Below are 23,690 nucleotides of genomic sequence, written 5' to 3'. Positions count from 1 at the left end.
CAATTCTATTATTTTATCTATTTTATGCATGTGGAAGCAAAAGCATAGAAAAGTTGTATAAAAAGCATAGAAAAGTTGTATAACTTGCTTAATATTACACAAATGTACTTACAAGTTAAAGGAGTTATTTAATCTAAGCAGTGTAGTTTTAGCATCTGTGAACACCGTAGGTTCTACTGTCCAATGGGATAGTTTGTAGGCACAAGAGAGAACATAGAAAACATTTATTTTTCTAAGTGATGATGATGATGGTAGTGATTATTATTATTTTGCTAAGAGAAAAAAAGTGGACAAATATGTGAAATCCCCTAACCTTGGCTTGGCCGTTATCATTTTGATAACGATATAATTTTGTGTGGTACAGTTGGAATGGATGCCTTGGTCTTCTGCATAGTCATTCATGCTCTTTTACACAGTCTAAATATGATCACCTTTTACCAGATGAATTGTAAAGTATTGAGTTAATAGCTTTAGCTCAAAGCTATCATTACATGACTGTAGTAGACTTTCATAAGTAATTGGTTGTCTTTTTCTTTCTTATAAATCACAAATTCATCAAGGCTGAGTTTCCATGAAATTATAAAAGGACTGTCTTCCAGCCTCCACATTTTAGCCTATTCTTTATGTGCTCAATCACTTTGGTGTCTGGTTTTCCTTATTTTCTCCTGGTCTGTATAATAATATGCTTGTGCTAAAGCCATATTTCAAGGCAACAAACACATTTGGTGAACAGAATTCACCTTTAGCATGGTGAAAAGAGCAGTGGATCAGGAAGCAGGAAACCAGGGATTGCTTCCCCATAGCACCAGCCAACCTTAAATGACCTTGAGGAAGATAATTTGCTTCTAAGTCTCCCTACAAAAATGAAGAGCTTCAGTTTGCTGCTGTGATCTGTGACCTGCCCCTGTGGCTTAATAATTATTCTACTTCAGACAGTCTATGAAACCCATTTATCACATATATCTTGCAGAGTTCAGGGGACCCTAAATTCAAAGTTCAGGGCACCCTGGAAGAAAGAGACATGCTTCGATGGAAGAATTTAAACCTCTCCACACAAGAAGTATGACCACTGGCAAGCTTACCTTCTGGCTCAGATTGGAGAATGTTAAATTACTGGCTTGGAACAAAAAAAGCAGGTTCTTTGTGTCCCAATTATTTTTCCCTTTTTGAAGTCCCACTAGTACTGATTTGATAGAAATAGAAACTGTGAAATCAAAGCCACAGAGACTAGCATCCCTATGAGCAGGACATGAACCCCCCCCCCCCCCATTTTAAAGAATCAGACTTGTTTACCTACCCAAAGATCTTCTGAAGTGAAATGTTTGGGTGCAATTTTCATTGAAATTATATTTTGTTGGTATTGATTTCTAATACCAACTAAATGAAAATCCACAAGAGCACAGAGGAGGGAACGCTGGGATCATACTGACAAACATTTTGATGTACATATTTATCACTTAAAAATACATTATAGGGGGAGGTATTTGGCACAGTGGCTAGAACTCTGCTTGGAATTTACACGTTCCATGTCACAGCACCTTGTTTTGAGTGCCAATTCTGCTTCCAATTCCAGTTCCCTGCTGATGTGCACCTTGGAAGGCTCAAGTTCTTGAGTCACTGACACAAGTGTGGGAGACCAGATTGAGTTCTAGGTTCTCAGCCTTGTCCTGGCCTACCCTCAGCTGTTACAGGCAATTTTACAGTGAATCAGTGGATGGAAAATCTTTGTTTTCTTCCCTCTCCCTTCCTCCATGACGTTCTGTTTCTCTTCTTTTCAAATAAAAATAGATAAAAGTTGACAATATTTTAAAAGGCATTTAAAAGTGTATTGTAATATAAGTATATGTGGAAAACTTTATGGGTAATATATTTAAAAAATAAGTTTACTTTGTTACAAAAATAGTCTTGAAATCCATTCATAGTTTTTTTCATAATACATATTTTTGCATGAACTTTGTGAAGGTCCTCATTTATGTAGATTGTCTCTCTCCAGGTAAAGTTTAATACTTTCCCTCCATCTTGAAAGTAGGTTAACATTATTAGCTAACTTCTAAAGAGCAGAAGATAGAACAAACTGAGTAAGTTCTCAGGGAACATATCTGAAGTATACTACTTCATGCAATTGATGAAGGTGAACATTACCAATGATATCATGTGGCTATCGTGCAGCTCTGAGACTTGTGATGAAATTGACACTTCACTTCTGTGGGATCCACCTCAGAATACATAATACCAGTCTCAACACAAGAAAACCGTAAGACAAATCCTGTTAGGGAAGTTCATAGAAAACCCATCTAGTAATCCTTTAAACTGTACAACTTATGAAAAATTGCCCAGGCCAAAAGAGGCTTGGGGGACATGAAAAACAAATGCAATGGAGTAGGTATATTGGTTTGTAAAGGAGCATAGAACAAAACAAAACAAAATATTAGAATAAAATTTAAAAAAAAGTAAACAACGGATAAAATCTGAATAGAATCTAGTGTAGTCCGTTGCAACCTAATAATGTCAGTCTCCTAGCTTTGACAAATACATCAGGTTATACAAGAAGCAGCAGACATAATTGATTGAGGAGTAAATGTAAACTGTACTATTTTTGCCTGGCTTTTGTGAATCTAAATTGAAATTAAAAATCTTTTTAAAAATAATGCAATAATGATTTACGTTTCTTCTACCTGATTCTTAATAGCTAAACAAGGGTACTTTAAAAATTCAAAAAGCAGTTAAAAGATAAGCCTGTTTTGGTGCAAACAAATTTGAAATCCATCCGTATGTTTTTCTGAAGCTGCCTCGCGTTGCTTTGATAGCATTGTTTAAATGTGATCTCACCCAACTCAAAGCTTGGCAGAGTTGTTTAATAAAGTCTAGCTTTGTCGTTACTGTTATAATTTTGATCAGTAATACCTAGTAATTACTGAAAAATTTCTGTTAACTATCTTCAATCACGCTGTTCCTTTCTTGTTTGTATTTTATTTACTATGCATCTGATAGTGTAACTTGAATTTAGAATTCCATGTATAATTTACAGGTGGGATATTTGAGCCATCTGGAAAGAGGAAGATCATTGTCATATTCTTATGATTCTTTTCCAGTGTCATCCTAGTGGCTGTTTGATAGACCTCTGCCTCCAGATGGGTGTTATAATGTTTTTGAAACAAATATGGAACAACTTCATGGAACTGGGATACCCGTGAGCATATTATTTTTTTTTTAAGATCTATTTATTTATGTGAAAGTCAGTTACACAGAGGGAGAGACAGAATGAGGTGGATAGAGGTAGAAAGAGATCTTCCATTAGCTGATTTACTAACCAGATGGCTGCAACAGCTGGAGATGGGTCAGGCCTTAGCCAGAAGCCAGGAGTTTCATCTGGGTCTCCCACGTGGATAAAAGGGGCCCAAACACTTGGGCCATCTTCTGCTGTTTTTCCCAGACCAGTAGCAGAGAGCTGGATTGGAAGTGGAACCACTGCTACTCAAACTACCACCCACATGGGATGCTGGTGTTGCAGGTGGCAGCCACAACACCAGCCCAGAGCATGTCACTTTTTAACTTCCATTATATATATTGCTATAAAGAAGAAAGAAGTAATGTGAGTAGTGTCTAAGAAATTGGGTGTGGTCATCAGACGGATAAGGGTTCATTCCCCACTCTGCCCCTTAGTGTGTTTGTGACCATGTGGAAGTTAATGAGCCTTTTGAGCCTCAGGTTCACATCTTTAAGAAGGGAGCAGCTTTCATGTCCATCTCAAGAACAGTTGGAAGGGTTAAGGAGAATAATGGATGTAGAGTTACTTGTTAAATTATTTAAGACACTTCTTGATCTTTTTAAATTATAAACTATTTTTTAAAATTTGAGATACATAAAAATAAGAGAGAGTGAGCACATATACTCCTATCCACTGATTTACTCCCTAAATGCCCACAATAAATGGAGTTGGGCCAGGCTGAAGCCAGGACCAGGAACTCCATCCAAGATTCGCTCATGGATGGCAGGAACCCAATTGCTTAAGCCATCACTGCCACCTCCCAAGGAGTACATTAGTAGGAACCTAAATCAGACTTCAAACTGAGACAGTCCAATATGAGATATGGGTATCCCAAGAGGTGGCCTATAGAATAAACACCCACCCCTGTTTTAAAAATATTATTGACAATATAAGTTCTTAAGAATAAAAATAATTTTCTGGTTTATTTTGGCTACCATCAGAATAGAATTATTAAATAAGGAGAGCCTTTACCCCTCCCAAAATAATAAAACAAAGATAAAATCCTGGATGGGAGGTTTTGTACTCTGTTACAGATACCAGAAAAGAAAGAAATCATTAGAACAGTATTCACAGTGATAATATCAAATAATAATTCTACTTTTGCCCTTTTGGATGAAATTAAGCTGACAAAAGAAATTTAACCTGCTGACTGAGATGCTTATTGTCCATGTTTACATGTATTTAAATATACTTTCTTTCAAAATCTAGGGTATTTGAAACAATTTAGCACTAAAACTTTGGAACCTAATAATAAAAGTTTACAGATATAACTATTTTGAATAATTTCCTGACTATGGGAGCAGACTGGTTAGTTGATTGATGACATATATAGCTCAGGCTTAGTAACCAAGTAGTAGTGATTTTGTATTTCTTTCTTGGCCTCCAAATTTTGTCAGAACATTCCTGGCCAGAGACATGTGGGTTTCAGAAATGATATTGTCTCTGGGATTTTTCCACAAAGAATTTTGTTAAATTCTGGCAGTCTTAGGGCATGGATTATGGAATCACCAGATCTGGCTGGTTCAAATTCCTTCTCTGTTCCTTGCTAATTTAGCTTAAAATTTATCTGAGACTGCTTTTTTTTTTATTTTAAAGATAGACTTTTTTTACTTATGAAAATGAAGTGAGCTAACCACAAATGACAGAAGCTTTTAGAAAAGAGGTTTTTATACAGGAACTCAGTTTTCAAAAGAGATTTAGGTAAATCTTCTAAATGAAGAGAACTGACAGAGGATTTGGGAGCTCATTCCATTTTATCCGTGACTCATCTCTTTTGAAACAGGATTTATGAAACATTGTTTGAAGGTACTTGAGGAAATTAGGGGCCTGATATGCTGTGAGTACTTCACAAGGTGGTTTAGTACTCACTTTAGTATGAAGAATGATTCCTTTTTGATATCATTGTCTATAGTTTGCTTTGACAGCACATTTTCATCATAGCCTTGCCCAGATGGTCAGCCTGGATCTCATACAGCAAATTCTAAGAGCACTATGACAAGAGACATTCAGCCTGTGTTTTTCCAAAACCTGGGCAAAAGTTTTGTGGAAGAAAATTTAGATGGAGTGGATAGTTAGTAAAGCAGTGGTTTTCAAACTTTTCATAGTCTCACTCTTTAAATGAAACTTTAAACAGAACCAAAATAAATAAAAAAGAAACAACTTCAACCCTTTTTCATCATTGCCAGGCTCTGTAGGAAACTTCTGTGGGACACACTTAGGAGCCTCGCCTGATGTTTCAGTCTAGTTGTGGTTATTCTTTCAACTGCCACAGATGCTCCGGGTCTGTGATTAAAATTGGGAGAGTCACCTCTGCTGCAGACAATTTTTCTTAAATAATTCATTACCCAGAAGTCTTTGATATTTGTATGCCAGAATATTTCTGAATCACATAATCGCAAAGTTTCTGGATGGAGAAAGTACTACTATTCCCTTCCAGGACTGAAAATAGATTCATAGAGACAAATCCATTGTCTAACATTAATTCTTAATTACAGGAGCAGAATAGAATCACTAATGGTCAAATGCCTCATGTATATAAACTCAGAGAGATGAAGTGGCTTGTAAAAGTCATACAGCCAGTGGTTTGCAGGGTGGGGGGAACTAGACACTAGATCTGTTAAAACCCGACCTATAGCTTGCCGTGATCATCTAGTGGTTAGTACTCTGAGATGTGGCTGCAGCAACCTCTGTTTTAAAATCCTACCTAAGATTCAGTTATTTTATGTGGAATATGATTTTGTTCATGGTCAAAGGGCACAACCCAGAAGATTTTGGGTTACAAGCAATAAAGATCTCAGATCCAATCACAACACACAGGAGTCTAAGTATTTATATAGGCAGGTATTGAAGAAGGAATCTTAGAAAACAATATTTGATCAATATCAAGGAGCATCTTAGTGTATGGGGGATGAATTTCTATATAAATATTCAAGTGTTTATAAACTCTAGAAGAGGTCAGGAAGGCTGGGGCTTATTCTCCTGTGCTAAACTTTTTAAAAGGCTTTTAAAAAGTATTTTAAACTTTTCCAGAACATTTTTTACTTTGAGATTTTTAAAAACTTTTTTTTTTTAAAGTTGGGACCTACAAATCTCCAATTTTCAGGAATGGCTAGTGTAGTCCAAGATTAGTTGTGTTTCTCATGTCTTACTACACAATTTGTTGTGTACCAGATGCTTAAATAGGAGCTCAAAAACTGGTGGTCTGCTCTGTGATGTAGGTTGATTCAGAACTGGTGGTCACGCCTTAAAATCAAGCGGGGAATGCAAGACACTTCCATCCCTCAGTGGGAAAATGACTGGAATCTGCAGCCTATGAACATTCATGGCCTGATGGATGAGTACTTAGAAATGGGTAAGGGAAGAACTTCTGTAGAACTGTTCAGCTTCCTTGATATTGTATTTCTACTTCTCATGGGCTTAAGTTCAAGACAGAAAGCCATCCCTTTGCTTTTTAACCCCACACATTCTAAAACAGATCTAAAAGACAATTATATGTTTTCCCTGATCTGGGGTAACTAACAGAGTACCTAAAATGTAGTATATTGAAGTGAAATGGACATTTTGAGATTTGATGATTGTTTACAGTCCTTGTCTCTACTGTTGAAGAACAGTGTTTTTCCTTCATACTATTTGTTGAACTCTATATTTAGTGTAGGGTTAAACTTATGGGTATAAAGTAAACTGAAAATAGATCTTTGTAAAAATGAAGAGTAGGAATAACAGAGAGAAGAGGAAGAAGAATTGTAGCATGGGCAGGAGGGAGGATAAGGTGGGACGTATCACTATGTTCCTAAATCTGTGTATGTGAAATACATGAAACTTATACACTTTAAATAAAATTTAAAAAACAAAACACATCTGCAGCTTTATCTCAGTGTGCTAGAGGTATGAAGCATTACCCTTGGAAGACACACATTTTTTTATCCCCTGAAAGCCATACATTTGACTTGAATGTTTTTCTCACAGAGGAGCACCTAGCTTTTGAGCAAATATTTTGAAGAGAAAAATGGAGCCAAACCAATTTCTTGTTTAGGAGACATACCATCCCACCCAATAAAGCCATAATTGTTTTTCACAATAAACCTTTGCTCAGACCAAGTCTGTCTTAGTATCTTTGCAAAACTTATTTATATTAAGAACATAAAAAATGTCCATTCTGTTAGAATCACTGGGTATGGCCTTGACATTTACTTTTCTCTGACCCTCAGTTTTCTTGTCTATAGAAAGAGAGGGCAATATTACTACAGGTCCTTAGGGCCCCTTCCAGAACCAACCATTTTCCTTTCAAGATCATCTCCTCTTTGCTGTCTTCCTCCTCCTCCTCTTCTTCTTCTTCCCCTTTTCCTTTTTCTCTTCTATCTTTCTTCTTCCCTTTTTTTTCTTTTTCCTCCATCCCCTACTCCTTTGCCACTCTTTCTCTTTGATCTTTTTCTTACTTCCTCTTTCATGCTTCACTACAGAGAGATGAAAACCACACAGACTTTAAATTCATTCAAATCTGAATCTGAATGCAAGGTTGAATAGTTTTCTAGTTGGCTATCAATTACGATGGCTATCAATTACGAAACTTGTATAACACTTAGTCACACAGTCGTATGAGCTGAAGTTTTTTCAACAGTTAAGTGAGATAAGCCTGTTGATTTTATAGAGGTGTTGAAATCATTGAACACAATTTATATAAAGTACTGATTTGTCCAAAGGAGATGGTCAGAAATGATATGGTGTATATCATTAAATTTCTAATGCTGTCGTTTTACAGTTTTGCAATTTGGCTTTACCACCATCTTTGTTGCTGCGTTTCCTCTGGCACCTCTTTTGGCTTTGTTAAACAATATCATTGAAATCAGGCTGGATGCATACAAATTTGTCACCCAGTGGCGGAGGCCTCTACCAGCTCGAGCAACTGACATAGGTAAGAACTAGAAAATAAATGTTTTTTCTTTTTTTTTTACATTGATAATGACAATAGATGTTCAATGATTTGAGTTCTTACCCAATGTTCATAAGTTGATTATCAATGTGATATTAAATGTTGAAAGGTTTAGCCTTTGAGAAATTATTAAGACATGAGGTCAGAGACTTCCTGGGCAATGTTAGGACACTAACAATAGGACTTGAAGGAGTGGTTCATTCTCTTCCACTCTTCTGCCATGGAAGGATACAGTGTTTGTCCCCTGTTTGCCCTTTTACCTTCTGACATGTGAGGACATAGCATTTGTCCCCTCCAAGGGGGAGGAGCCAGGAACAGGGTTCTCACCACACACTGAAGTTGCTGGTACCTGAATTGTAGACTTTCCAGCATCCATAACAGTGAGAAACAATTATTTGTTCTTTATTAAGTTATCCAGTAACTCATAAGAGAGAATTTAAAAAGGTTTATAGAAAAATGGAATTAAAAGGTAATTTTATTTTGGAGTGAATTTTTTTTAAAAAATCCATGCATTGTTTTTTTCAAAATATGCGTTTTCCATGAATTATTTGAAGACTCCTTGTATGCATTTATTTCTAATTTTTTTTTTATCTTTTGACTTCATTTTCCATGAACTTGCAAAAGTACCCTCCTATTTTGTTATAGTAGGACAAAAGTCAAAGTCAACATGGCCTGATCTTAGCACAGCATGAGTTCCTATTTATAGTACTCCCTTTCAACCGTCACAAAATCTAAATTTTAGTTAGCAAAGGAATGAAATGAATGCTAACTTAGTTGAGAGGATATTCATTTCAGGTATGCTGTTTCAAATACTTATTCATAACCTAAAAGGATTTGATATATACCTTCACATGTAAATAAACACAGTTCTATAGCAATGCTAAGATTGCTTTAGTGGTTTTTACTATTTATTTTTTACTTTTTAGGTATTTAGTTTTTACTATTATAAGCAACATTGAGGTGAACAGCTTTATGTGTTCTTTGTCTAATTATTACTTCATGATAAATTCCTAGAATGGAACTTCTGTTCTAAGAATATGTACATTTAAATTTTTGATACATAATTTGGTGACAGTCCTCCAGAAATGAGCCAATTTACTGTCCCTCCTTAAGCACATGAATATACATTTCCTCATTCCCTCAGCAATACTAGATGTAGTACAAATTTCCTTTTGCTACTGTTCCATCCTTGATGATCTAAAGAGACTAAATACATTCCTTACCTTATTACACTACTGGCATTTTTGTAACTATGAGATTCAATATATTTTTATTTCTTTATGACTATTAGCAATTATATGTTTTAGGAATTATATATGATTTGGTAATCTCTGTGTCCAGACTGAAAATATTAACCTTTGACATATGAATATATTGCAAACATTTTTCAAATGCTAGTATTTAATTTATTCACTTGATCATGAATAAAGTTTTAAATTTTGTATATAACCAAATTGATACAACTTCCTTTTTGGTTATCATTTGTGACATTCTTAGAAAGGCCCTTGAAACTCATGATTTTATAAACCATTGTTTGCATTATTATTTTTAGATGTCTGTTATTCTGTTTCAGTTTGTTAGTTATTTTTTGTCATTTATGATTTTATTTGAATTTTGATTATTCTGGAATTTGGTATTGACAAAATTGAAATTTGACCCCTTTCCTTCTAATAAACAGACTGTTTTCCCAAAATTGTTAATAACAAAAATTTATTATTTTTGATTGAGTATCATTACTTCAGTAAAATTAAAAGTTTATTTTTGTTGTAATCAAGCTTTTTTACAAAAGTCAGTGTCTTGTCTTATAACTTCCCCATCAAGTAAACTTGAATCTACTTTCTTACTTGTTTATTTTTAATTGCAACTCATTGTAACCACATTACCAAGATTTTCAAAATAACAAGCGCAGGAAGCAATGACCATGCTATATTTAATCTCCAGTAGCATTTCTGAATATTTTTTCTCAGGATTATTTTCTTATCTATAGTTTTAAAGCTAAGTTTAATCTTATATGAAACATCATTTCTGACCATAATCAAAGTATGTTAATTCTCTTTTCAACTTCGAAAGCTTTTGTGTCTGTCCATAAGATACCAGATTGACCTTCTAAAAGTAGAAAATATCAACTGACAGTAATTTGCAGATCCCAACACAAACTTCGTTTTCCTGTTTGTATTTTTCCCTCAAAAAGACGCTTAACAGAGAAAAAGAAAAAGATTGTAATGAATATAGATCTTTCAGACTGCACACAATCAAGTAGAACTGGATAATTTTTGTTCATTGTTTTTATTGCTTCAGCAAGTTCTGTTTGTCGAGATTTGAAATATCTTTAACATCCGTGCCATGTCTCATCAGCACAGACACAAACCAGCACCTAATGATATATCAATTTAAAAATCTTTCTAGAGGAGGTCTATTTTCTCTTGGTAGAAGAAGGATACATAATTGCTGTAATACTTGGAGTGGGATAATATATTATACTATATTAAAGTGAACAGTGGTCATAGATACGATTCCAACCTATGTAAAATCTTTCCAAAATCTGATTGATTAGAGGGTTTTCTTTAAAAAAAAAAAACAAACAAACAAACAAACAAAAAAAACCTTCTTTAATCTTTCTCCCGACAGGTATCTGGCTTGGAATTCTTGAAGGAATTGGTATATTGGCTGTGATCACCAATGCATTTGTAATTGCCATTACGTCTGATTACATCCCACGTTTTGTCTATGAATACAAATATGGCCCCTGTGCACATCATGGAGTACAGAATGAAAAGTAAGGTTGACATTTATGCATTTTCCTGGAATATTTTGCTTTGTAATTAAAATGGGAACGTATTGGGAAGTTTTGTTCTGTGACTATCAGAAGTAATGTTTCTGACCACTGCATTTGTACTGTGTTTCTCAGATGAAATCAGTGAGGTAAAAGGAGAACAATGATTTTTGGAGTAAACCATTTTAGAACTTACCTTTTTTATTTTCGAATGCATCACTGGTATCAAAAAATCTTAAAAATATTATAAAGTATTTAGAAGTTGGATTCTAGAACTAGAAGAGACCTTAGAAAACATAGAGTGCAATATTCTTATGCAGAACTGGGGGAATTGAAAGCCATGCTGCTTAATCAAGTTGTTGAAGAGAATAAAGATAGTTTGAGGAGAAATGCAGAATACGAAGGAACTGTCAGCTATAAGAATAGAGATTTTCAAGGGATTTTATAGCTAGGTAATTTAAAGTACAGAAAATTTTGCCCTACCTGTCATCAATGTATGAGCTGTTAAAATTTGAATCCATATGTTTAAACAGAGTTTCTAAACCTCTACACTATTTTTAATCAGGCAATTCTATTGTTTTAAAGAAGAGGGGAGTTTCTTGTGCATTGTAGTATATTTAGCAGTATCCTTGTCTCTTCCTCAAGATGTAACAACCAAATCTGTCTGCAGACATTGCCCTGGGGACAATAACTGATTTAGAGGAGATGTTCTTTCCCCAGGTCTTTTGTTATTGAAAGAAGATATTGCAGGAGAATTCAAGACGGACGTGGACTTGAGGACCTGAGAGGAATTAGAGTAACATATGAAACAGTTACACTGGGAGATCAGCTTTATGTGCAGGAGTAGGGGCAGGAGACAGAGGACTGATAGGAGAAGCTGCCTCTCCTCATTCCTTCAAGGGCAGCCTTGTGCATGCAGCTGATCTGGGTGAAAGATGCCAAAACCCAATGAGCGCGGATAGAGGATAACCTTGTCCCTTAACTCTGCTCACCAATGTTTTCTCAGAACACTGAAGTAGCTTTCTGAACATGAATGTCTCAATGTAATAAATACATGGGTGTTATTTTATTTTACCTTTTACTGTCTAGTCAGAAAACTTTAACTTCATGTGAGCCACCTTAGGTTATAGTTCTCACTCTGCCTTTGATTAAAAGGCACATTAATTCTGAACTAGTTGGTTCACAAGAAAGAGCAGTCACAGGCCTTGTGATTATGAAATTGTGTCTGAGATAACATTTTATGAACTGTAAAATACTATTCAACTATTCAACTATAAGTTTTTATCTTTTCCCCCCTAAATTCAAAATGGGCTAGAGCAGATTTTAAGAGTTTTAAATACATAGAATTGTTTGCCCTGTTTGTTATGAGCTTTATTTGCTAGTATCTCTACTGCCATCTACTGGCATGTAAAAATGAGATTGGCTAGAACGGCTCTAGTACAATTTCATGATCTGCTTTTCTTGAGATAGAACCTGAATTCTCCATATTCAAAGACTAAGAAGATAGACTAATATTCAAAAATGTAGAGGATTTAAGCAGTTTTGACACCATGTTTTCATAGGAGCACCCTGTTTTTTAGGGTTTCTCTCTCTCTCTCTCTCTCTTTTTTTTTTTTTTGTTTGGTGTGCTTAGTAGCTGACTTGGAATTTGTTCATTCAGATTGGAAATTTTCAGAGCAAGGTGACAGGACACCGTGGCAGTGAGAAGGAAGAGATGGTAGCTAAAATTATGTGGTCTAGGAGGGACATGGAAGTAATAATTATAACCTCTATAAAGTTACTCATACCTCAATAAATGTCATTACAGTATCCCATGTGACAGAATGGGACTTGTGCACAAAGCACTTCTACAAAACAAAGTGAGATGCTACATGCCCCTTGTGTGCATGTTGGGGCTGTAACATGAACAAACTTATTTCCAACATGAAATAATGACTGTCAGACAAATTGCAGTAGTTCACACTTGAGTATTCAGCAGCCAGTCCTTTACAGAATGCGCAAAACTAGGGCCTCAATAGGCTAATTATCCGCCAGCAGCGCCGGCACACTGGGTTCTAGTCCCAGTCAGGGCACCGGATTCTGTCTCGGTTGCTCCTCTTCCAGTCCAGCTCTCTGCTGTGGCCTGGGAAGGAAGTGGAGGATGGCCCAAATACTTGGGCCCTGCACCCGCATGGGAGACCAGGAGGAAGCACCTGGCTCCTGGCTTCAGATCAGCGAGGCACGGCGGCCGCAGCGGCCATGTGGGGGTGAACCAACGGAAAAAGGAAGACCTTTCTCTCTGTCTCTCTCTCTCACTGTCCACTCTGCCTGTCAAAAAAAAAAAAAAAAGAATAGGCAAAACTAACCTGTCATTATAAGGAATGTAATTGGTATTTGTTGATATTAATAAAGTTTAAGCTTTGAGTTGAAAATCAGAATTTTAGATAACTTTTATCTACCACTTTGTGCTTGAATGCTTTCTAGCACTCAGATTTTCTCCTGATAAAAATGTGATATTAAAAATTGTTAATTTTTATATTCTATAATAAAAATACATTAATATTTGGAATATCTGTATAATTCAGAGAACTACTACATGTAGAGCTTTGGTATGAAATCAATAAAAATTATTCAACTTGTCTGAAAATAGTCCTTCTTTTTCAAACTACTTATCTATGTAAAGCCAGATTTCTACTTACTCTTCAACATAAACAACATATTGCAATAGATTTAATATAGAAATAGCTATGAGATTCTAGCTCTCTGCCATTAAAACAGATATTATAGGGATTTGCAAACATGTAAAGTAACGTCATTCTCACAATTTTTTGTCTTTCAGAAAGTGTAGCTGTTTTCTTCAAAATATACCATTTTAATATAAAATTTATGGTACATTTGAGGGTCATTTAAAATGAATTAATAAGTAAATATTTTGAAAAATTACTCAGTTCAGTGGATATTTCTATTTTGAGGGGGAGCTCTTTTGAATTCTCAATATTTTTTTTTTATTTTTATTTTTTGACAGGCAGAGTGGACAGTGAGAGAGAGAGACAGAGAGAAAGGTCTTCCTTTTGCCATTGGTTCACCCTCCAATGGCCGCCGCCGGCGGCGCACCGCGCTGATCCGATGGCAGGAGCCAGCTGCTTCTCCTGGTCTCCCATGGGGTGCAGGGCCCAAGCACTTGGGCCATCCTCCACTGCACTCCCTGGCCACACCAGAGAGAGAGCTGGACTGGAAGAGGGGCAACCGGGACAGAATCCGGCGCCCCAACCGGGACTAGAACCCGGTGTGCCGGCGCCGCAAGGCGGAGGATTAGCCTGTTGAGCCACGGCGCCGGCCGATTCTCAATATTTTTTTAAGTGTTCAAGGGTCCTGAGACCCAAAATTTTAAGGAGTAGTCCTAGAGAAAATTACCTTGTCTTTCTACAGCTTTTAGCCTATAGCATAGTTTTTAATAATATATATTTTTAATGTTATAAAAAGTAACCTTGACTGTAACAATTCTTTGAATGTAGCTAGAAATCTAACCTGCTGATCATGGCAATAATCATTTTCCCCTTTTCCTTTCATTCCCTCTTTTTCATCCTACTCATTTAAGAATGATTATAATCACTTCCCCTCACTTTGTTATACTGCCTTGGTAGAATCACATCTTTGGTTCTCCAAACTGTCCACTCTGCACTGCGTGCATTTATTACCTGTAGAAAAAAACACCATTAGTTACTTTCTCATACCTTGCAGGGACCTAGCAAACATTTTATTTGCCTAGTCTACTTGCTCTTCTTTTTCAGTGAGCTTTTTCATAGTTTCTTTTCATTCCTCAAGCCTTCAGTAACTTCTTTCTTATTCTTGCTTTCTACATAGCTAGGATAGTTGTATTGATTACAAAGGAACCTTCCCAGATTATATGTTCATCATAACATCTACCTCCCTATAGAATGCATCACATACAGTTTGCCTTCTAGTTACTAGAACTTGATCTGTGCTCCTCTTAAAAGAATAATCCCTCCTCTTGGCCCTGTATCCCTTCTTCTTTCCCTGAGAAATGCATCCTAATAATCTACCCTTTCTCTCACACATGGCCAATTTTGAAACATGCTCTAATTTTTCCTGTCAGTTTTCAATAAAGTCCTCCCTTGTACCTACTGCCTGCCAGTATCTCTGTCTTTGCTTTTATTTCGAACAAAACACACCCAAAGAATTTTCTATTCCTGCTTCCTGTAGTTCCTTTACTCCTCTCCTTTAAACTCTCCAGTAAGGCATATGCCCGCCATTTCACTGAAAGGTCATGAATGACTTTCACGTTATCAAATCCATTTGTCAATTCCCAGTTCTCTTATTACTGACTTACGACCAGCAGGTGACAACTCATCATTCTTTTCTCGATACATTTTATTGACTTGACTTCCAGAAGGCCAAGGACTTTGATTTTCTTGCTATGCTACTAACCACATCTGCTCAGTAACTTTTGTTAATTCTCATTTCTCAGCTTTTTTTTTTTAAAGATTTATTTATTTGAAACTTAGAGTTACACAGAGAGAGAAAGAGAGGCAGAGAGAAGGGGGGGGGGGAGAAAGAGAGAGAGAGAGAGAGAAAGAGAGAGAGAGGTCTTCTATCTGCTGGCCCACTCCCGAACTGGCTGCAACAGCCGGAGCTGCGCCAAGCCAAAGTCAGGAGCCAGGAGCTTCTTCCTGTCTCCCACGTGGGTCCAGGGGCCCAAGAAGTTTGGCCATCTTCTACTGCTTTTCCAGGTAACAACTGAGAGCCAGATCAGAAGTGGAGCAGCTGGGACTCGAACCCCCCCCCCCCCCCCGTGGAATGCTGGCACTGCAGGTGGCAGCCCCACCTGCTACACCACAGCACTGGCCCCTCTCAAATTCTTAATTTGGAGCTTCCCATGGAATAAGTTTATGTATATTTTTCTTCTTTTTCTATTTTCATTTTCTTGATAGTCTCATTCAGTTTCATGAATTCCAAACTCGATTATTCTACTTCGTATTTGACATCTGCTCTTATGTCCTTCATGGGCATCCCAGGCAAACTATCTGCAAATTTAAACTCAAAATTTTCCTCAAAACCTGGCCAACCTTCAGTCTTCTTCATTGCAGTCAGCAATCCCGTCCTGTGGCCCAGGCCCAAATCTTTGGAATTAGTATGAATACCTATTTTTCCTCATACCCTATATAATCCTCTGGAAAGCACATTGAACCTACCTTGAAAACATTATACCACCTCAGCGACTACCACATAGTTTAAGGTACCATTCTTTCTCACTTGGATTCTTTAATAGCCTAACTTAAAACTTAAAACTTCAATTATGTAATTCAACGGTTCAGAACTCAGTAGTCTGAACATACAAAGTTCATACAAAGTGAGCTTATCTGGACTGATTTCCTACCACTCTTTCTTCCCTCCATTTCTTTCAGCTTAATGTCCTCTCACAATTCTTGGTGCATGCTAAGTTCGTTACTCCTTCTGCTTAAAGCTCTCTACTCACAAACATCCGCATGGATGCTTCTTTTAAGTCCTAATCTTTACTCACGTGCTACTTTCTTAAGAAGGTTTATGCTAAAGATCCTATTTGAAATTCTATTCCACTAATCTCCGTTTCCATTACTTCACTGCATTATACTGCATAGTAGTCAGGGTTTATGTTATTTTCTTCAAGGATTTCCAATATCTCCAGTACCATTTTTGAAAAGACGTTCCTTTACCACTGAATTGCAGTGGTGTTTTTGTCATGACTGAAGTAAATGTGTATCTGTGGACTTGTTTTCGGACTCTTGCATCTATTACATTGGTCTATTTGCCTTTCCTTGCAACTACACCATAGTCCCTTATTTATTGTAGCTTAACATTAAGTCAATATGAGGTACAAAATATATCTTTTTTAAAGGACTTATCTAAAAATAGAGAGAGAGAGACGGACATCATCTATCTGGTAGTTCACTCCCAAATGGCTGCCATGGCCAGGGCTGGGCCAGGCCAAAGCCAGCAACCAGGAGCTTCTTCTGGGTCTCCTATGTGGGTGCAGAGGTCCAAGCACTTGAGCCATCTTCCACTGCATTCCCAGGCACATTAGCAGGGCATTAAAGCAGAAGCGGAGCAGCTGGTACTTGAACTTTCTGTGACACAGCGATGGCCCAAAATGTTTCAAACATTTTCTTTTACAACATTGACCTTAGTAGAATACATTCTTTTAATTTCCATATGAACTTCAAATTCAGTTTTTCAGTTACCATTTAAAAAATCTGAGGGAATTGACATTTCACAACAATCCTTAAATATACTATCTGATTTCTTTTGTTTTTGTCTGTGTTGAATTATCTGAGAACTATTTTTATTGAAAGCTCAAATGTAGATAGATGCTGTATAAATCGGATTTAGGATGTATTTTGTTTTGATAGTGATGTCATAAATAATGTCTTTAAATTTCATATTCTAGTTTGTGAATAATGATTTTTTCTGCTGATCTTGTATATATCTAATTCTCTCATTAACTCAAAAGATTTGTAGATTTTGTGTTCCTTAAGAACCCAATTATGCCATATGTAAATAATGAGAGGTTCATATATTCATTATATTAATTTATTATATATTTTTCTTCTACTTGTGTAATCTATGTTGAATAAAACTGCTAACCGTGGAAATATTTCTCTTGTCCTTGGCCTTAGGAGGAAAAGTTCAACATATTGAACATTTCACTATTGACTATATTAGTAGTTTTTTGCAGATATTCTTTATCAGATCAAGATCTTATCAGATTTTAGTTTGCTGAGTGGTGTTTTCATGAATACTAAATGATTTTAAATAATTTTATTTATCTATTAAAATTATTATATCATTTTCTCCTTTTATTTCATTAATGTGGTGAATTTTATTGATCAATTTTTATATGATAGAGAACAGTCTTAGATTGTGAGAATCAGCTCCACTTGCTTGTGAGTTTTAGTTTATAACTGTGGAGGTTTAAACTTGTTTTTTTGCTCCACACAGCTTCAAATCTTTGAGAGGGTAACTGGCTGTGTGTTAGAGGTAGGCTTCTCCATCAGGACTTGTAACAGGCCTTTGTCTCTTGCATGCTATAAGACTCTGCAAGACTTCATCCTGCCTTTTGGAAGCTTCACATTCAGCTGGCCTTCCCCCAACCCTGTCTCCTGCAATACCCAAGATCATAGCACATATCTCATTACTAAAATGTCCAGACTTTTCTGATTTTATACTTCCCTGCAAAATACTACTAATATTTGTCTTATTCCAACTACTGGAACTGTAATAAGAATTGTCATCTATCATTATGTTCTTAGAATTTTATCTATGAAATACATGACATCCGTTCTCTTTATATGAATAAAAAAAAGTAAAAATTTTTTAAATGCCCAGACATTTGGGGATTCATTGCTATTCTGTCATCCCAGTGCCATGCAAAGTGCTATATGGGCAAAGCTATAGATTTCTCTTGGTAGAAACCCTCTGCCTTGCTCAGACCAACACTCAGGATTCATCCATTCATCCAAATTTGACAAGTATATGCCTGCAGGAGAGAAAAGAATCAGTGCTTGTCAGTTTCCCTTAGTATTTTTCTCTTTGGAAATTTCATTCATCTAGATCTTGTTTCCACACATTTTTTTTTAACTTTTATTTAATGAATATAAATTTCCAAAGTACAGCTTATGGATTATAATGGCTTCCCCTCATAACTTCCCTCCCACCCGCAACCCTCCCCTTTCCTGCTCCCTCTCCCCTTCAACACATTTTAAATGTCTGTAAAATCATGAATTATTTTTTTAACTGCTGGAGGATTGACCTAGTGTAGCTCATCTGGAAGAGCCATTTCATTTTTTATTTTCATAGCACATATTACCTTTTAACACTACACAATTTAATTATTAATTGTGTTTATTGTGAGTCTTGTCTTCCCCTCTCTCCCATTAAAATGTGAACTCCTCAGAGATAGGGATTGTTTGCCTGCTTTGTTTACTTTTGAATACTGAGCATCAAGAATTTTTCTAACAAATTGTAAGTCCTCAATAAATAAATATTTAATAACTTAATAAATAGGTAACAAATAAATAATGTTTTTTGACTGGTTACTTAATTATAAATAACCATGTAGTGTTAGAAGCATGCTTATTTTAAAATACATGTAGTTTTAACACCTAGGAAATAACTGATATAATGTCTGGTACACAGTAACTGCTTAATAAATGTAAATCAATGTAGGGTAAAATAAGAACTATTGTGAGAAAATGGCAAGAGAAGAGTATACATCATTAAGGTACAATTCAGGTGTGTTGGAAGTTATGGGATGGAATAAGACAACTCAGTTGGTAGGAGTTTATAGTAGGAATGAAAAGAATAATGTCATTTATAAAATCTGTCATTTATGGCCGGCTCCGTGGCTCACTAGGCTAATCCTCCGCCTTGCGGCGCCGGCACACCGGGTTCTAGTCCCGGTCGGGGCACCGGATTCTGTCCCGGTTGCCTCTCTTCCAGGCCAGCTCTCTGCTGTGGCCAGGGAGTGCAGTGGAGGATGGCCCAAGTGCTTGGGTCCTGCACTCCATGGGAGACCAGGATAAGCCCCTGGCTCCTGCCATCAGATCAGTGCGCTGCGCCGGCCGCAGCGTGCCAACCGCGGTGGCCATTGGAGGGTGAACCAACGGCAAAAGGAAGACCTTTCTCTCTGTCTCTCTCTCTCACTGTCCACTCTGCCTGTCAAAAAAAAAAAAATCTGTCATTTATAATAAAGTATTGGAATAGAAATTTATGAATCTCTGAATCACATGTCACTTTTCTTTTTCTTCTCAGCTGCTTAAAGGGTTATGTCAATAACAGCCTAGCCTTCTTTGACCTGAGTGAGCTCGGCATGGGAAATTCTGGCTATTGCAGGTACTTACTTATAATTAATAGTTGTCTGTCCTTTTTGCTTTCACCATTCCATCCCCTCCCTGCTATTTGCTAATGAATGCATTTAAACTGTTATGTTGAAGTTTTAGCAAATCTAGAAAATTCTGAGTTCCCATGCTTTGAGCTCCATTTTTTTGTTTGTTTCTGTGCATTTCAGGTATCGTGACTACAGAGGGCCCCCTTGGAGTTCCAAACCCTATGAGTTCACCTTACAATACTGGCACATCCTTGCTGCTCGACTGGCCTTCATTATCGTGTTTGAGGTTAGTCACAAACTAAAAAAAAAAATACTGTAGGAAAATGATTTGCAAACTAATATATAAGTTCGTTTTTAAAGTCAATTCCCTGTTGATTCCAAAAATGTTCTTAAGTAGGTCCAAGCATAATTTTCTGATGCAATTAAGCCATTACAACAAGAGAAAACACAGCAAGACCTGAATAATATAAGATGTAGGCTAGTGGGTATTTATACTGGAAAATTAAGGTAAAGGAAATGGCTCCACAAATCAACTAAAAACATTTGAGAATCCTATTTTTGAGACTCCTAGTAGTCACGTATCAAAAGGAAATGATAGTTTGCATCATGATACAAAAAAAATCCATCAGGATTGAAGAACTGATTTTCTGAACAATCAACTTTAATTTCAGTTGATCACAAGTCCTTTTGTATATAGAAAGATAATTTTTAAATTATTAAAAATGCATATATTTAATTATCATATTCGTGCAATAATATTAGATTGTAAACTTGTGAAAAATTTTGGGTGAAGCTGCAATTGTCATTGTCTTCTTTATCATAAAATCAGCTTCATACCATAAAGCATTGGAAAGAACTGAGTATCTACTCTAAGATAACAGTAAGGCTAATGAAAAGATTTTAAATGAACCTGTTTCCTATGGTCAAATTATGAAGAGAAAGAAATAATCATACCTAATACTTCTGGAACAAGTCTTCAAAGGCAACTTCAACCTTCAGTGGATCTCCAAAAGGACTTCAGATTCTATGGTGAAGTGTCCCTCATGCATAAACTAAGGTGTTGACTTCTAAAGATCTTATCCAGGACTTCAATTCTATTAGTCATTGATTGCTCGTGTCAATAAAAATGCCTCCTGATAAAGTGGGACTTTGTATTTTATTGCAGGTAGTCCCAAGGTTTAAAGCATATTTCAAATTCAGTGATTCACTTAAGTCTGTGTGTGTGTGTGTGTGTGTTTAAATATACACTTTTCTTTTCTACTTCTACTTTTGGAACAGAGTTAATCACATGCCCCAGTACACAGCAGCCTGTGATTATGAATCCATGTGATTTTCTTTATTTTTTCTTTATTCTCCATTACTAATTCCCTTAAATACTCTAAAAACACTTGCTTTTCTTCAGTGTAGGTTCTTACACATGTATATTTGCATATATTCATTTATTTAAAAACATGTGCATATGTTATTTATAGTATTCCATTTTAAAAATAAGTACTAGTGGGGCCGGCGCCTTGGCTCACTTGGTTAATCCTCCGCCTGCAGAGCCGGCATCCCATGTGGGTCCCGGGTTCTAGTCCTGGTTGCTCCTCTTCCAGTCCAACTCTGCTGTGGCCCAAAAGGCAATGGAGTATGGCCCAAGTGCTTGGGCCCCTGCACCTACATGGGAGACCAGGAGGAAGCACCTAGCTCCTTGCTTCGAATCAGCAAATGGCTGTGGTGGCCATTTGAGGGGTGAACCAACAGAAGGAAGACCTTTGTCTCTGTTTCTCTCACTAACTGTCAAATAAGAAAAAACAGTAGTAGTATGTAATAAAACTAATTTTCTCTCTTATGAATTTTACTTGTCTTTGCTGAAGAGAAAGATCTAGATGTGAGTTCTATCCATGTTTAGATAATTTCTTCTGTCTCCTCTATGATATTGCATTGTATTTAAATACTATTTTCTCCTATGGATGGAATTTAAGGTCTGCAACAATATTCATAACTTCAAATGAATCTCATATTAACACTACAGGATATGTTATATCTTTGACATACAAACGATTTCTAAGAAGTGTGGGATTGCTAATTTCTGTGCGTACTTGGTTTCACATAGTACTGTAAGATTGCTCTCCAAAAGGAATTCAACTATCTCAACCGTGTGGATAAAATCTCATTCCCTTAAATTTCCAACATGCTTTCATTTTATCTGACTTGCTAATATTTTACAGTTGGAAAAAAGTAAGAATATTTTGCCTTATTTTTTAAAAATTTAATAGTTTTATTGATATATAATTCAATTACTCTAAAACTACAGTATTGTAAGTGCACTATTCAACAAATCATAGTAAATGATAGACCACCAAGATTGTCCTTTTGTTAAAATTTTATTTAAGTTATACGAGTTTCATGTATTTCATATACACAGATTTAGGAACATAGTGATACTTCTCCCTGACCCACACCCCATTCACATTCCAACCCTTCTTCCTACTTCCTCTCACATCCCCACTCTTAATTTTTACAAAGGTCTATTTTAGGTTTACTTAATATTTGTATAGTTAATCCTACTCTAAGTAAAAGAGTTCAGCAAATATTATGAAGTTAAAAAAATAAACTATTTCCCAATGGAAGAGACAAAGGCTATAAACAATCATCAAATCTCAAAATGTCTATTTCACTCCAATACATTACCTTTCAGATACTCTGTTACCTTGGATCAGGGAAAACATGATATCTGTCTTCTTGGGACTGGCTTATTTCACTAAGCATAATGGTTTTGGATTGTGTCCATCTTGTTGCAAAAGACAGGATTTCTTTTTTTTTTTTTATAGCTGAGTAGTATTCCATTGTGTATATATACTATAATTTCTTTATCCAGTTTAATTGATGGATGTCTGGATTGATTCCATATCTTAGCTATTGTGAATTATGCTGCAATGAACATGGGGGAAATGATAACTCTTTCACACAGTGATTCTTTTGGTTTGGGTAAATTCCCAGGATTGGGATGGCTAGAATATATGGTAGGTCTAAATTCAGGTTTCTTAGGAATCTCCATACTGACTTCAATAGTTACTGCACAAATTTACATTCCCACCAACATTAGGTTAAGTTCCCTTTTTACCCACATCCTTGCCAGCATTTGTTGTTTGTTGATTTCTGTAGGAGAGCCGTTCTAACTGGACTGAGGTGAAACCTCATTGTGGTTTTGAATTGTGTTTCCCTGATGGGTAGTGTTCCTGAGCATTTTCTCAAGTGTCTGTTAGCCATTTGAATTCTTTACCTGAAAAATTTCTGTTCAAGTCCTTTGCCCATTTCTTATCAGATTGTTTGTTTTGTTGTTGTTGAATTTCTTGAGATTTTTATAAATTCTGGATGTTAACCCTTTATCAGTTCCATGGTTTGTAAATATTCACTATTATTCTGTCGGTTGCCTCTTCACTTTGCTTAATGCTTCTTCTGCAGTGCAGAAGCTTCTCATCTTGATGTAATCCAATTTGTCAATTTTGGTTTTGTTTGCCTGTGCCTCTGGGGATTTTTCCAAGAAGTCTTTGCCTATGCGAATGTCTTGCAGAGTTTCCCCAATGTTCCCTAGTAATTTAATGGTATCAGGTCATAGATTTGGGTCTCTGAACCATTTTGAGTGGATTTTTGTGTAAGGTGTAAGGTCAGGGTCTTGCCTCATACTTCTGCATGTGGAGATCCAGTTTTCCCACCATCATTTGTTAGAGACTATCCTTGCTCCAGGGATTGATTTTAGTTCCTTTGTCAAATATAAGTTGGTTGTAGACACTTGCATTAATTTCTGGTGTTTCTATTCTATTCCATTGGTCTATCCATCTGTTTTTGTACCATTATCAGACTGTTTTGATTA

The 23,690-nt window shown here is 36.2% G+C and overlaps 1 protein-coding gene across 1 annotated transcript in view; it reads left to right on the top strand.

Moving 5' to 3' along the window:
* The window catches only part of ANO3 (anoctamin 3), a 418,996-nt gene that overhangs the window by 387,973 nt on the left and 7,333 nt on the right, over positions 1-23,690 (top strand). Inside the window, 6 exon segments of the mRNA XM_062198061.1 lie at positions 3,093-3,190; positions 6,487-6,620; positions 8,028-8,180; positions 10,827-10,974; positions 19,759-19,839; positions 20,015-20,120. Coding sequence (XP_062054045.1) covers positions 3,093-3,190; positions 6,487-6,620; positions 8,028-8,180; positions 10,827-10,974; positions 19,759-19,839; positions 20,015-20,120 — 720 coding nt within the window.

Source organism: Lepus europaeus, chromosome 7, assembly GCF_033115175.1.
Source record: "Lepus europaeus isolate LE1 chromosome 7, mLepTim1.pri, whole genome shotgun sequence".
NCBI lineage: Eukaryota > Metazoa > Chordata > Mammalia > Lagomorpha > Leporidae > Lepus > Lepus europaeus.
This window is presented reverse-complemented; position numbering and strand designations above follow the sequence as displayed.